General features: G+C 46.8%; 1 protein-coding gene across 1 annotated transcript in view; it reads right to left on the reverse strand.

Moving 5' to 3' along the window:
• Positions 1 to 465: 465 nt before the first annotated feature.
• rbl2 (retinoblastoma-like 2 (p130)) overlaps positions 466 to 16,548 on the reverse strand; it is a 28,246-nt gene continuing 12,163 nt past the window's right edge. The window contains exons 6-22 of the mRNA XM_056281872.1: positions 13,868 to 14,028; positions 11,742 to 11,806; positions 11,386 to 11,557; positions 10,376 to 10,539; positions 7,571 to 7,683; positions 7,292 to 7,395; positions 6,723 to 6,860; positions 6,239 to 6,403; positions 5,361 to 5,463; positions 3,992 to 4,270; positions 3,463 to 3,662; positions 3,201 to 3,377; positions 2,596 to 2,667; positions 2,193 to 2,292; positions 1,694 to 1,914; positions 737 to 907; positions 466 to 636 (exon numbers count right to left, since the gene is read on the reverse strand). Of these exons, the coding sequence (XP_056137847.1) occupies positions 466 to 636; positions 737 to 907; positions 1,694 to 1,914; positions 2,193 to 2,292; positions 2,596 to 2,667; positions 3,201 to 3,377; positions 3,463 to 3,662; positions 3,992 to 4,270; positions 5,361 to 5,463; positions 6,239 to 6,403; positions 6,723 to 6,860; positions 7,292 to 7,395; positions 7,571 to 7,683; positions 10,376 to 10,539; positions 11,386 to 11,557; positions 11,742 to 11,806; positions 13,868 to 14,028 (2,576 nt within the window). The remainder of the gene's footprint in view (positions 637 to 736; positions 908 to 1,693; positions 1,915 to 2,192; positions 2,293 to 2,595; positions 2,668 to 3,200; positions 3,378 to 3,462; positions 3,663 to 3,991; positions 4,271 to 5,360; positions 5,464 to 6,238; positions 6,404 to 6,722; positions 6,861 to 7,291; positions 7,396 to 7,570; positions 7,684 to 10,375; positions 10,540 to 11,385; positions 11,558 to 11,741; positions 11,807 to 13,867; positions 14,029 to 16,548) is intronic.

Here is a 16,548-nt window from a genome sequence, read left to right on the forward strand (position 1 = left end):
TTGCTGTGTGTGGGCGAAGCGATGGTCTTCCTGTGTGAGTTTGGTAGCTTCCAGTGTTATAGAACAGTAACCCCCGAACAGTGTCGGGCAGACAGTATATGAGCAATCAACAGGTTTGCATCAGGGTGTTGTGAGTTAAATCCCTCAGCGCTGTCGGGGCGGGGGGGGGGAGTTGCAAACACCAACCTGATTATTCTGGGGGGGGGGGGGGGGGCGCACGACTCAAAAAGGTTGAGAACCACTGCCCTAGGTCATACCAACCCTAATGCTAAACTGTGCGTCAGTGTTGCCTCTAAGTGGAGTCCGTGTACGAGGTCTACTGTTTCTACTGTTCTACTGACTAAATAAGCCCCGCTGTAGACCAACAATGACCGCCAGCCAGCTCATGGCTCATCAGTGCATGGTAAAGACTGCATGGTCAATCCTTGCTGTCTGGGTACTTGACCTGCAGGGGCGTGGCTCGCTTTAATGGGAGGAGCTACGGTCGTTGGCCACATCCTGCAGCCTTCGCAGCAGGGCGGAGTGGTTGTCTGGACACACCCTCTTGGGCGAGAGCTCCTCCTCCTCAAGGGGCATGCTGCGCTTCTTGGTGGGCGTCTCCCCGGTGCGGATCATGCTGTTGATCTCCTGGAGACGCTGGGAGGTCAGAGGTCAAGCGTTAGCGGATGATGGGGGAGGCCTGTGTGTGTGTGTGTGTGTGTGTGTGTGTGTGTGCGTGTGCGTGTGTGTGTCTTACATCAGGCGGGCTGCTGCAGATGTAGTAGAAGATTTTGTGGTGCTGAGAGGTGGTGGTTGGGCTCCCAGTCTTGTGCGGGGAGATGTAGATGGAGTGTTTACTGGACAACAGGACCCGGCGGGGAGAGCCCCTCCTTAGGCTGGGGTACGGACACAAAGGAGGAGACTCCATCTGCAACACACACACACACAGCTAAATATAGGTAGACAAAGAAAGGAACGCACAAATTTGCACATTTATGCAGTATAACACGTAGACACAAAATCACACACACATGCAAACACAAACAATTGTTGCACGTTATTATTTTTTTACTTTTTTTTTTTAACCCCCTTTTCTCCACAATTACCGTATCTGGCCAATTACCCCACTCTCCAGCTCCATCCTGGTCACTGCTCCACCTCCTCTGCTGATCCGGGGAGGGCTGCAGACTACCACATGCCTCCTCCGATACATGTGGCGTCTCCAGCCGCTTCTTTTCACCTGACAGTGAGGAGTTTCACCAGGGGGACATAGCGCATGGGAGGATCACGCTATTCCCCCCAGTTCCCCCTCCCCCCCGATCAGGCGCCCCGACCGACCACAGGAGGCGACCAGGACACATACCCACATCCGGCTTCCCACCCGTAAACACAGCCAATTATGTCTATAGGGACGCCCAACCAAGCTGGAGGCAACACAGGGATTTGAACCGGCGATCCCCGTGTTGGTAGGCAACGGAATAGACCGCTATGCTACCTGGATGCCCCGTTATACAATATTTTTAAGCTCTCATCCGAAGTTTGTTTTAAGTGCCGCATGCTTTTGTGTGTGGTATGAGCGGCCTCGGTGGAAGCAGAAGCCTGACCTGGGGAGAGCCCGTGCCGTGTCTCCCCACCAACTGACTGGACAAATGACAACGGCAACATGAATCCAAATGCAACAAATGGATTAATGGAGATCAAAACCAGTGCTCACGCCAGCGGAGGGCGAACTCGGTGAGTAGCGCAGAGCGAACGGCCGCATCTGCTTAATGTAGACCTGGTTGTAGAAATGGATGAGGTCTCCCCGCTCCTGCTCGCTGTCGCCGGGTAAGGAGGAGGAAGGGGTTTTGGTAGGCGTGGAGGGTGTGCTGCTGGGCTGAGGGGCCGGCAGGGTGCTGCTGGAGCGCATGGCCACAGGGCTGTGGTCTCCACCCGCTGGGGGGTAGAAGAAGAAGATGGGGGGGGGTTAAAGTGAGATGGTTGGAGGCCAGTAAAGATATGTTTGGAGAGTGGTGGCTTATATAGGTACGAGGGAGGTGCTTCGATGGTAAAGTGATGACACTTGAACTCTTTCAGTCCCATTACAAGTCACCTGAACACCAGGAAGGTTCTGTTTCTGACCCCTAGGGGAGCAGGGTCAGAAACAGAACCCCCCGCTGTTAACCCTCGTTCACACAAACAGTCAACTGATGTTCTTCATAGCTTTTTCCTACCCTGCTCTTGGCTGGTGGTGGTGGGAGAGCTCTGTCTGTTGGCCTCACTGCCGCCTGACTGATGCCTTCTTCTTGTGGAGATAAGTACACTCCTGTAAACCTGAGGGACACACAGACACATGGTGCACTGTATCACTGTGGTAACACACATGCACACAACCGAATCACTTTCGAGACCCATCACGTGTCCCTGCTGACACATTCGCTGTGGTAACACAGACGCACAACATAGTGTGTAACTAATTTAACATACATGTACAGCATCAGCTACACAGTTAGGCGTCAACCTCAGTGGTACATGGTAATAATGGTCTAGCCACCAGAACAGTGGCTATTGCTAACTATGCTAAGGCTAACAGATATGAATTAGGAAGGTCTTGGTGTGTACTTGTCAGGTACTTACAGTGCTGCTGGCCTGAGGCTGGGTACGGTAACATTTCATAATGTTCTGGAAGGACTTGTCCTCTTTGGTCACCTGTAGCACACAATAAACAAACACTTATCCTCATCAGAGTTATTCACAAGCAGCAGGGATGCTCAAACACATGAAGACACACCTGCAGACAAACAGGACGACAGACAGATTCACAGACAGGTAAACAAAAATACAGACAGGTAAAGAGACAGAGAGGGGTGGGTAGACAGACAGACAGTTAGGCAAGACAGGTATTGAGACAGATGGCCAGTCAGAGTGACAGACAGACAGTAAGGCAGGTAGAAAGACAGATAGAGGAAGGAACAGACAGACAGGTGGATAGACAGAGAGCGAGAGAGAGAGAGACATAAAGACAGCTAGCGAAAAGGACAGACATAAACGGTCTGGCTGGCTGACAGATGAGACATACAGATAGATAGACAGACAGGCAGAAAGCTCAGGAGAGATGAACAAACTGACAAGCAGAAAGACAGAGAAGACATAGAGACAGACCGACTGGCTGAATGGCAGACAGACAGACAGAGAGAGAGAGAGGGAGACACATAAACAACAATCTTTCAACACACACACACCTTGGTCATGACGTAGACGGCGCACATGAGCAGCTGGTCGAGGTGACGGTCCCTCATCAGGTCGGTGCAGTGAACCAGGGAGTACTCGAAACACGTCCAGATCTTCCTCCGCAGCTCCGACGAGATGTCCAGCTTGGCACACAGGTCCCTCAGACGCACGCTGGCCACGTGGTACACCTGCCCAGGACGAGACCGGGTGAGATATCCTTCACTGATTCAACAGGTTCGGATGTGTTCAGATGCCGACAGGTTGGAGTCTCACCTTTCTGAAGAACAGAGAGAGGGAGCCTTTTCTCAGTGGACTATTAAGCTGCTTGCTGACTGGCTTGGTGATGGCTGACTGGGCTGTGAGGGTGCCAGTCAGAGTCTGAGCTGAGATGGGCTGCAGCGTGGCTCCGCCTTGTCCGGTCACGCTCACTTGGACTGGGATAAAAGTGATACCTCCACTTTCATTGGCTATTCCTGCAAGCATGACAGGGCATGAGGCAGATCATACCCGAGAATAGAGGACTGTCAAGGGAAAGCCTGAAATGTGCTCCTCATCACCAGTGGCGATGGGGAGCACATCACTGTTATGGAGAAGGGAAAATGACAGAGACAATGATATAACTTCCTCCTCCATTTACATCATAATTTGTAACACCTGCCACAGCATTCTTTGTCAGCAGGAAGTCAATTACACTACGATCAAACCCTTCTGGCCCATATGGAGGCCTGTCCCTCATAACCAAAACTAGTCCACAGCCAAATCAGTTTAGAGCAGATGAAACCAGGCACACACATAATCTCACCTTGCACAGGTATGGTGACCGTCTGGCCATTGTTGGCGGTAACAGTGGCAGTTGCCATGGTGACCACCGTCTGTCCGGCTGGGATGGAGGCGACCAAGTTGGCCTGGCCACTCCGGGCCAGGGTGGGGACTATAGGGCTGACAGAGTTGCTGGTGGGGGTGACACAATGGTCAGGGCTGCTGGTGTTGTCCACTGGGTCGACGAAGAGGCGCCGCCGAGCTGGACCAGTAGGCGGAGAACTGTAGCGATCCAAAAGGGTAGTGGGAGAGGGGGACACGCCTTGGGGAAGAGAGGATGATGTGTAGAAAAGATTGGCCAACTCATCTGTCATTTGGATAGTACTGAGTTGCTGATGTTTGGGGATTTAAGTAATTCTGATTTTTGGAAGGATTAGATAAAAAAGAAATAATATACATTCCATATAAAATGCTAAATATCCATTCTAAGAAATATTATTACCGCTTCTCTCAGGATTGTATGAAAAATGACTGGCTGTTGTTAATTTGTGATATTGTAGATATTCCAGAATACAATTCCAAATCATTCAGAACATTGAGACTTATTGGTTGATCTCTTCCGCTTCTCATGTGGGAAGATGGCGGCGCAAACTTATGTTTGCGGCAGCCTCGCCCAGTGCCATCCATACAGTGTCTTTAGCCGCATTTGTGTCTTCCTTTGACAGCTGGGAGAGCTGGCGCTGGATTGGCGGGCGGTCTGACAGGACGCGGAAGCGGGGCAGGCTAAACTAGACCATGCAAACCGGTAGTTCCGATAACACCGAGGGTGGTCTGGCGGTGGCCTCGCCTAGTGCTGACTGTGTTTTTGGTGTCGTCGTGTGGAGTGCGGGGAGGTGTGTTGAAGGTGTCAGGCTGGGAGAGCTGGCGGGACCGGTTGGGGGAGCCTGGTCTGCTGCGTCCGGTGGGCCCAGGGACCACGGCCCTGCTTGGAGTTGTGCCCGAGGTGGAAACACCGAGGGCAGTCTGACAGGACGCGGAAGCTGGGCAGGCTAAGCTAACTGCTAGCCCATGCAGACCGGCAGTTACGACAGTCATCCTGGCGTTCGCTGTCTTGGACAGTAAACATTTTTTTTTTGGATATGTTGGATATATGTGTTTTTGTACTTTTTTTGCAGTTTGGATACGTGTTTTTGTCTTTGTGTTGCACTGCTTTGGGCTGGGGTAAACGATATTCCATTTCATTTCACGTGCGCAGGTGTATGGAATGAAATGACAAATAAAAAATGTTCCTGACTCATGATTAAAGACAGCTCATCATCTTGGAGCAAAAAGCAAACCTACTGACCAACAATTGGAAGAAACTCACACACACACACACAAACACAAACACAAACACACAGACACGCGCCTACCTTTGTCTGCACTGTTGGTGATGAGGTCAGGCCCGTGGCTGACGGGTGTGTTGGGGGCGCTGCCTGTACCATCATTCTCCTCCAGATACTGGGGAGGCATCACCTGTAACACACATGTCCACATGACAACACAGTCCCCACCATCCTGACGGAGACAGGCCTCTCTTGACATTGCTGTGGCTTGAAACAAGCCTTCAAAATAAGACAGCAGAATCTTGGGGATCCGAACCCCTTCTCCATTCCAGGTGTGGTTCGGAAGTGGGAGGAAATGTTCAGGGCCCTGAGGTGAACATGTTCTCTGGTGCAGTGTACGATCTCTTCTATATGTCTTACAACACATGTGGCAAGATCTCAAAACCACTAGTTTTTTTTGTTTTTTTAGATTCCCCCCCACCCTTTTCTCCCCAGTTGTATCTGACCAATTACTCCACTCTTCCGAGCCATCCCAGTCGCTGCTCCACCCCCTCTGCAAATCAGGGGAGGGCTGCGGACCACCACATGCCTCCTCCAATACTCCACAAATAATCATAGTCACACAATACAGTATTGTGTGACTATGACTAGTGTATTTGAGAGACTATTGTATTTATGTGATTTGTGATTATTTATGAGATTATTGTGATTTTAACAACTATATTGTGGTTCTTTTTTTATGGTTGTTTGTTTTAATTTGTCGAGTCTGGTGTAGAGGATTTGTATCCTGTGCCATAAAATTTTTCACTGGAAGCTCAACTCATCATGTCAGCGTTACGTGAAACACTCAAGCCAAATAAGCCCCACAGGGCATGACCACTAACTCTGCCTTGCCCTTCCCACTGAACTGTACAAGATCAGTGGGCTGTGTGGTGGTATAGGAGGAGGCTGCTGGGGAGACGCACCTCCTGGCAGGTGGGGACATGGTCCTTGGTCCCACAGAGACTTTCCCAGAGAGGGGAGTTGCTGGTCCAGGCCAGGCTCTCCAGCACCTGCTCCTCCACCTGGTTCAGGTGTTTCACTACCTCCCGGAACAGACCCTGCTCTGCCCGTACCAGGACCTCAATCACCTGCACATACACACACACACACACACACACACACACACACACACACACACACACACACACACACACACACACACACACACATTGTAAATAATGAAGTTTTATTTAGTATTATATACCGTGTGGAGTTAATTAGATATACTTGCACTGATTATATGTAACTGCACTGATTTTGACTGTACCATGGAGGAGTAAAATGGTTTAAATGTGCTGATACGTGTACTGAGTAATTAAATAAAGTTTTCTGTAACATGTAGAAATAATAAATTCTTTAGTAATATAATATTAATAAGTCGTAATAATGTATTAATGTCTTCTGTACCTTGTAGAAGTGGTAGGCGGGGAGCTGGAAGATCTGGATCACAGTGGGGAAGTCTCCTGGAGGCCGGTAGGAGAAGATGACGATCTCCAGACAACACACCAGCAGGGACCGGTGAAACATGTCCTGCTCTAGAATACCCTAACACACACACACACACACACACACACACACACACACACACACACACACACACACACACACACACACACACATTCGGATATACTATGTAATTGACTCTAACTTTGATAGAAGTCCAATACAATTATAATATGATAACAATACTACACATATATATTGAATTAATATATAAATTATGATACATAATTTAATCATTTCTGTCATGCCAAAGCATGGACCACAGTGGGCCCTGTGTATGCAGGTTTTCAATCCGATTTGAAGATGGGCTCACAAATGTAATCAGTTGGAGTTTAATTAGAATGAAAACAAGCATACACGTGACTCTTAATAATACATAATTTAGTCTCCTTAATGATTATATCCACTCCAAAATATCCTATATGTCATACTGCATAGAAATTTATAAATGGAGAGAATTGTGTTTGGCTCACTGAAAGGTCGGAATTGCCCAGTATCTTCTTCTCTCGTTCAATAATGGCCTCAAGAATCTTGTAGTACAGCGCCTCCGCCAGGCGAAAATACTTCGCCACCATGTCTACCAAAGCAGCGAAGAGGGGGAAAAGTTACGTATGTTTGAAGGGAAGCGTACGCCAACATTAGATTTTCTGTTTACACCACAAAGAAATTTGAATCCTAACACTTTGTCTCTTCTGCTCATCTTTCACTGCAGCCCTGTGCACTGTTTTGTGTGTGTGCAAATGTGTATGTACCTCTTCCTATCCCCCTGTTCTCCTCTCCGTGGTCCTCGTAGTGCTGACTGAACTGGTGGAACATTTCTGTGAGTCTACAGGAGATGGCCTCGCTGGGGTCTCTGGCACATGCACTGGAAGCAGAAGTCACACAGACACAGTCCCTGTCATCTAACCTCACCAAATTTAACACTTTAGACTCTAAATTATGCACCGTTACTACTCCAGGCAGTTGTGTCTTGATACATAATAATCCAGGTAAGAAAATCCAAGAAGGTTGAATCATGAGTGATAAAATGTATCTGTCAATAAACATTTTATCCAGAGGAACTGATTCAACCTTCTTTGAGATCAAAGTAGTTGTGTTCCAAGTCATTTTATATGTCAAGGGCCTTTCAGGCATGCATGTAATTTCCAGGATACATGGCAACGACTAATTTGTCAAAATGATGCTGGTTGCTATAGAAATGCTCAAGGTGACATGGAGGTTATTTAGCAGTCATGCTTTCTCAAGTGTTTCATTTTAAATCGTACCGATGAGCATGTCTATGAAACAACATTCAGCCAGCATGTTACTTGGTAACCCTATGGCTATGTTACATTTTCTTATGAGTGATGGAAGGTCCAGTTCACACTGGCATGTGCTGCCATGGCTACATGGTGTAAAGCTCACCCTCCCTTGGTTTTGGAGTGTACGAAAGAGGGAAGAGTACCTCAGTGCTACCATGGCCACACTCCCAGCAGGGGCCCAACCGCCTGCAGACCCCTCCTTGGGGACCCAGGCCCCACCAGGCCTTCACCCAAGACAACACAGCCATGCCGGACCAGCCCAGTGCACCCAGCAACCAAGACCAGCCGCCTGGACACGCCCCCAGCCAACAGGACCTGCCCCCCCCCCCCCCCCAGCTGGCTAGACCTGCTCGCCAACCCCGGCCAACTGGACCTGCCCACCGTCTCCAGCCAACTGGACCTGCTCACTGACTCCAGCCAACTGGACTCCAGCCAACTGGACCAGCTGGTTGGCCCCAGCCAGCCAGCGCACACAGAGCCGTCCAGCTGCCCCAGGAGCCCAGTCTACAGGGCCCCAGCTATGCAGACACCCCCAGAAGACCACAGAACTTCATGGGTACCGGTATGGGTGAAATCAAAGAACTACTGCAGTACATCTGTACCAAACTCATATAATATCAATACAAACAAACAGGTGCGTACCTATGGTGGGCTTGGATGGGCCGGGGCCCGCCCATTTGACACATAGGCCCGACCAATCAGCAAGCTTCATTTTTTGTTAAATCTAAAATTAAATTGCCTGACTTTAACCTTCAACACTAACTCAATAAAATAACAATAATATAATTTAGCTAAAATGTTGGAAAAACAAACAAACAAACACAGAAACAAAAAAACATGTTTACTGTTACTGGGAAACCGGACATGACATCACTTTACGTGGCCGCTCTGAACAGTATGCATGCTGTTCAGAGCGGCCACGTACAGGAAATTCCACAGCATGTATGGAATGAAGCAGAGATCAAGCTGCAGACTAAAGATGGTAGCACCACCGCAGTGTACCATCGGATGGATGTGGTATGGGCTTTTCTATCGCAAATAAAGGTGCCAGGATCTGCTATTAATCGATTTGGTTGCCTATCGCAACTAGCACGCTTGTTGCTTGTGATTCCTCACAGCGATGCGGATGAAGAGAGCCTTTTCAGTCTAGTCCGTAAAAACAAAACTGACTGCAGAGCCAGCCTTGACATGGACAGAACACTCATCTCAGTGATTACGCTCAAGGTCAACAACAGGGACCCCCTGTTTTAAATTCACACCCGATCGAGAACTTCTAAAAAAGGCTAAGAAGGTGACCTGGGAATCTAATAACGCAATAAGCGCGACCACAGCGACAGCATCCACTTCAGCATCCACGCAGCCCCCCTTATTATAGATAATGTGAGTAACTCAGCTTTATTACTCTGCTGCTATAGCTTATTTACTCGGCCATTGTACGTTGTGCAGCACGAAGGACACCTTGCGGTCATATGCTGGTACTGCGTGTTGTGGTTGTACTGTGTGCGTGCTGTGTCTATGATGCAGTTTTCTCTGAATGTACGGACTGTTTTTATTGTCTAAATGTTTGTGTAGAATATGTTAATAAAATAAATAAATAAATAAATAAATACATAATAATAATTGTATTCTTCATTTTTTGTTAATAAAATAAACAAATAAAGAGGTCCAAAGCACAGCCAAGATTAGCGTAAATGATACCTATGAAATTATGTTGTAAATTTAAGTTAGTGAAAAAAGTAAACACAACTCAAGCTAGGGACATCTGGGTAGCATGACGGTCTATCCCGTTGCCTACCACACGGGGATCGGCGGTTCGAATCCCCATGTTACCTCTGGCTTGGTTGGGCGTCCCTACAGACACAATTGGCCATGTTTGCGGGTGGGAAGCTGGATGTGGGTGTGTGTCCTGGTCGCTGCACTAGTGTCTCCTCTGGTCGGTCGGGGCGCCTGTTCGGGGGGGAGGAGGAACTGGGGGGAATGGCGTGATCCTCCCATGCACTACGTCCCCTGGCAAAACTCCTCACTGTCAGGTGAAAAGAAGCGGCTGGCGACTCCACATGTATCGGGAGGAGGCATGTGGTAGTCTGCAGCCCTCCCCGGAGCAGTAACCGGAACAGCTCGGAAGAATGGGGTAATTGGCCAAGTACAATTGGGAGAAAAAGGGGGGAAAAATCCAGAAAAAAAAACCCAAACCACAACTCAAGCTAGTCCTGACATGGCATTAGGAGTCCACACTCCGGATGTGCAGGCTGGTACCTGAGTATTTCAGCGAGACTGGTGCTGGGTCCGTGTTTGACCCCCATCAGCAGACTGTGGAGGCGCCCGACACTCTGCATGGCGGTGGAGACCGGAGATGCCAGGCTGTTGTCCTGCACATACTTCCTGCCCGTCAGAGGAGTGGACACCTTCAGGGCCGAGGCCTGCCATAGAGGAGGGGGATGGGGGTGAGTTGGGCTAGGGTTAGTCTATGTGTCATTTATTTGGTGCCTAAACCAGTTGGGTTTGTTGCTTCCAACTCAAAACAAAATGAGGTTGTGTTTAACAGCAAGGATACTCTAACAACATTCAATTTAAAATTGAGACAATACATCTGCTTCTCTAGCCTTCATTGGTGGGGTTTTTTTGGGCCCCGCCCCCAATTGTATCTGGCCTATTACCCCACTCTTCCAAGCCATCCTGGTAGCTGCTCCACCCCCTCTGCCAATCCGGCAAGGGCTGCAGACTACCACATGCCTCCTCCGATACATGTGAAGTCGCCAGCCGCTTCTTTTCACCTGACAGTCAGGAGTTTCACCAGGGCGATATAGCATGTGGGAGGATCACACTATTCCCCCCAGTTCCTCCTCCCCCCTGAACAGGCGTCCCGACCGACCAGAGGAGGTGCTAGTACAGCGACCAGGACACATACCCACATCCGGCTTCCAACCCGCAGACACTGCCAGTTGTGTCTGAAGGGACGCCCGACCAAGCCAGAGGTAACACGGGGATTCGAACTGGCGATCCCTGTGTTGGTAGGCAATGGAATAGGCAGCCATGCCACCTGGATGCCCTATATAGGTTCAGATTTAACTGAAAACTCATATCCACTGTGATGTACAGTGTCCTGGACCTGCTTCACTGTCTGTTTCTGCAATTTTCCTTCATGCATATGTATATCGTTTCCTGTCCATTTGCTGACAAATATTTGTAAATGTTGGCGTGTTCCATGATGAGTGCAGTGGTCTGTTTATAGATAGACATCAGTGGGTGTTTTAAAATTCTCTTACAGTGAGGTTACTGTGCAGCCTGTAGGCTGACGTGTCCTGGTTCTCTGACCCCTCACACAGGCAGGGCCCTAGGGTACCGATGTCCTCGTTGGCCCCCTCCCCAGTGAAGATCCTCTCATCCAGGCTGCCAGTCGCCAGGATGTGCTCCTCATACGCACGGCTCAGAGAGGCACTGGAGAGACAGTAGAGCAGAGTACATGGAGCTGAGTGCTGTGGAGCAGCGCAGATGAGCAGGGCACGGCGGTACACTACTAGAGAAACCCATGTTGCAGACAAGAAAGCGTAGCAATAGACAGCCACTCACAAAAGAAAAGAGTTGAGAGAAGGAAGGTGGATATAGCAGCATGGACACTTACAAACTGTCTCCAAAGTTCATAGGATCCAGGAAGCCAGTCAGACTGTCCTCTTTTCCTTTGAAAATCTGTAAGAGATGAAACACTGAGATGTTAGCTTCTTACTTCTGTACTTTTGATTTTTTGATACTAGATACTTTCAGAAGTTATTATAGATAGATACTTTGGTAATCTTAGCTACATAAGTGGATAAGTGGTCTCACACACACACACACACACACACACACACACACACACACACACACACACACACACACACACACACACACACACACACACACATACGTATATATATGTATGTATAGCGGAGTATCAATATATATTGATATTCCACTCCTCATTAGTTGAGCACTTCTATCAATGTATATAAGAGCGGAATATCAATATATATATGTGTGTGTGTGTGTGTGTGTGTGTGTGTGTGTGTGTGTGTGTGTGTGTGTGTGTGTGTATATATATGTGTGTGTATGTATATATATGTATGTATGTGTGTGTATATATATATATATGTGTGTGTGTATATATATATTTCTTATATATAAGATATTGATATTCTTATATATAATATATATAAGAGCAGACTATCAATATATATTATTCTTATATATTCTTATATATAAGATATTTATATTCTTATATATAATATATATAAGCGCAGAATATCAATATATATTATTCTTATAAACTTAGCAAAAAAAGTAAGGAAATGTGTGTTTGGTAGATTATGTCTTTGTTGTAACAATGCTTCTTGGCAATAAATCTTGTATCAAGCACCTGATTGTCAGCACCTGGGGTACCAGAAGCTCAAAACAAGGGTCAATAGCAACAGCAAAATAAGTTGTTTGGCATTGGCAGAGAAGATTTGGCAAATTTTTCATGGGCACAACCCACATACTCAGCTCTGCTGCTCATCCCACAAATGCATGTTCCTTACAAATGTGGCACCATTTAAAAGGGAAATAAACAGGCTTTCCGAAGGTATACGATTTATTGCCAAGAAGCATCGTTACAACAAAGAAATAATCTACCAAACACACATTTCCTTACTTTTTGTGCAAAGTATATATATTGATATTCTTATATATATAATATTATTATATATAAGAACATCAATATATATAAGAGCGGAATATCAATATATATATTGATATTCCTCATTAGTTGAGCACTTCTATCAACACCATTGACGGTTTCAGAAAAAAAAGTTATATATATATATATATATATATATATATATATATATATACATAGAAAAAACAAAGTGTGTGTGTGTGTATACATATATATATATATAGTTTAAATATACACACACACAATTTGTTTTTTTATTTTAAACATTATGCCCTTGTGTCATTCAACATTCCACAGAGACAGATTCCTAATATGTGCAATGTTAAAACTTAACACATAAAAACTGAAAAACACACACAAACCACAAACCACCATGTCTCCAAAACACACCAGAGAGTATCTTGCACATTGTCACAGTAGTGTACCCAGAGTTAAAATAATTCATGGTGTGTGTGTGTGTGTGTGTGTGTGTGTGTGTGTGTGTGTGTGTGTGTGTGTGTGTGTGTGTGTGTGTGTGTGTGTGTGTGTGAGGGGTTGGGAGAGAGAAAGTGTGTGATCGTGTGTGTTTCTGTGGGTTTATGGGCGGTAGTGAAAAAGAGATGTAGTGTGGTTACAGATGTGTGTATGCGTGTAGGTCTTTATATGTACATGCTTTATGTGTTACTTTAACTGTCCCCATGTGGTTTAAAAGATCTCCCATGAATTTGATTAAATTATGTTTATGGCTGTGTGTCGACCTGTGTCTGTGTGCTTTTGTGTATCTGATCTGTGTATTTGAGAGTGTGCTGTAAATGAGTGGTTGGGTTTGTGTTAGGTGTTATTGCACACACACAGACACACTTATATGCAACGGTGTGTGGTGAGTATACATGAGTGTATATGTGCACATGTTTTGTGTGTGTGTGTATTGTATGAAAGACAGTGTAGTGTGTAGAATATAACACAACATAACGTTATATTAGCAGAATCGAATAAAGTTGAACTTTATTGTCTGACCAAGGCTTGAATTCTTTTCTTTGTGTCTTTGTGTCTTTGTGTATTTGTGTGTATGTGTGCACCCTCTTATGGAAGAGTCGCTTGATAAAAGGCTTCCAAAAGTGCTCCTTGACTCCCTTTGCCTCCAGGACCAGACCGTCATGGAGTTCACACAGCTGCTCAATGAAGCAGTAGGGGCCTGGGGCCAGCTTGAAGTCCTTACTACTGAAGTCTTCTGGCAGGCCTGGGGAAGGGGAGAAAGATACGACTCTAAATGGAGGGAACACAACCAGAACTTTCCACCCATTAAGCCATCATATTATATTTATTTCCCTACATGCACCACCCAAGTTTTGTTTTTGTTTTTGTTTTGTTTTTTATCATGGAACACATTGAGAGGTCTACAGGGTAGATGATATCTGGAGAACTTCAACCTTCAGCCAGCAGGGGTACAAAGCAGGATAGATGGACGACCACATGATGAGTGGGCACAGTGCTTTCCTTCCTCATCAGGTTATACAATGGGATGTTTACTCAAGGAGGTGAAGGAGGGGGCACTGGGCCTGTGGTCCACCCATGCACAGGAAACAGGAGGTGTTAACAGGAACACAGTGTGTAGCACTGGTCTGTCATGAGACCAAGGTGTACTGAGTTTGGTGCAAAAACAAAATATACAGATCGGTTTTACTTGTCTGATCACAGAAAGGACTGGCTGGGTTTCTTACACATGTTTTATGAGTATTCAAAGATGCATTTGCACAAGTAATTTATGCAAATGCAATGAAGGATAGAGTTGCATATCTTGCTGAATAGTGGATATCTCAGGTCAGGTCAAGTCAATTTTATTTGTATAGCCCAATATCACAAATTACAAATTTGCCTCAGGGGGCTTTACAGCAACACAACCAACTGTCCTTAGACCCTCGCATCGGATAAGGAACAACTCCCTAAAAAACCCTTTAACAGGGAGAAAAAAACAGGAAGAAACCTCAGGGACAGCAACAGAAAAGGGATCTCTCTCCCAAGATGGACAATGTGCAATGTGTTTACACAATTTACAGAATCCAACACTGAAAGAGGTCCAGTTTTGGCTGATTATAGATGCATTTAGATGATAATAATAATAATAATAATAATATAAACTTTACTTGTGTAGCACTTTTTTTTAACAAGGCTTTAAAGTGCTTCACAATTATGATAGTTCAACATCAAGATAAAACAAAACGAAACAAAACAAAGGTAAAACAAAAGAAGAATTAGTTAAAAGCATCAGACAATTTAAAATAAAAGCATCAGACAATTAAAAAAGTATACAAAATGTTAACAAAATCTCATCTCATCTCATCATCAGCTGCTTCTCCGGGGTCGGGTCGCGTCGGCAGCAAGCTAAGTAGGGCACTCCAGATGTCCCTTTCCTCAGCAACACCCTCCAGCTCCTCCTGGAGGATCCCAAGGCGTTCCCAGGCCAGATTGGGCATGTAGTCCCTCCAGTGAGTTCTGGGTCTACCCCAGGGTCTCCTCCCAGTTGGATGTGCCTGGAAAACCTCCAAAGGAAGGCGCCTAGGAGGCATCCTAATCAGATGCCCGAACCACCTCAACTGGCTCCTTTCGATGCGAAGGAGCAGTTGCTGTACTCCAAGGTCCCTTTGGATGTCCGAGCTCCTCACCCTATCTCTAAGGCTGAGCCCAGACACCCTACGGAGGAAACTCATTTCAGCCACTTGTATCTGCGATCTCACCCTTTTGGTCATTACCCAAAGCTCATGACCATAGGTGAGGTTTGGAACAAAGACTGACTGGTAAATTGAGAGCTTTGCCTTCCAGCTCAGCTCTCCCCTCACCACAACGGTTCGGTACAACATCCTCATTACTGCTGATACTGCACCAATCCGCCTGTCAATCTCCCACTCCATCCTACCCTCACTTGTGAACAAGACTCCGAGATACTTGAACTCCTTCACTTGAGGCAACAACTCATCCCCAACCTGGAGGGAGCAATTCACCATTTTCCGGTAGAGAATCATGGCCTCAGACTTGGAAGTGCTGACTCTCATCTAGGCCATTTCACACTCAGCTGCAAACTGCCCCAGTGTGCGCCGGAGGTCGCATTCTGATGAAGCCAACAAAACCACATCATCTACGAAAAGCAGAGACGCAATTCTGAGGTTCCCAAAATGGATGTACTCCTCACCTTGGCTGCGCCTTGAGATCCTGTCCATAAATATCACAAACATCGGAGTCAAGGGACAACTTTGGCGGAGTCCGACACCCACTGAAAACGTGTTTGACTTGGTGCCAAGAATGCGGACACAGCTCTCACTTTGGTTATACAAGGACCGGATGGCTTGTAGCAACTGCCCTGGTACCCCATACTCCTGCAGTACCCCCCACAGAGTACCCTGGGGTACACGGTCGTAAGTCTTCTCCAAGTCCACAAAAGACATGTAGACTGGCTGGTCAAACTCCCATGCTTCCCTCAGCACTTCCGCAAGGGTAAAGAGTTGGTCTGTTGTTCCACAGCCAGGATGGAATCCGCATTGTTCCTCCTGGATCCGAGGCTCAACAACCGGTTGAAGCCTCCTTTCCAGCACCCAAGAGTAGACTTTCCCAGGGAGGCTGAGCAATGTGATGCCCCGATAATTGGAGCACACCCTCCGGTCCCCTTTTTTAAATATGGGAACCACTATCCCAGTCTACTACTCCACAGGAACTGTCCCTGACCTCCATGCGACACTGAAGAGGCGTGTCAGCCAAGACAGCCCAA

Source organism: Lampris incognitus, chromosome 6 (genome assembly GCF_029633865.1).
Source record: "Lampris incognitus isolate fLamInc1 chromosome 6, fLamInc1.hap2, whole genome shotgun sequence".
Classification (NCBI taxonomy): Eukaryota; Metazoa; Chordata; class Actinopteri; order Lampriformes; family Lampridae; genus Lampris; species Lampris incognitus.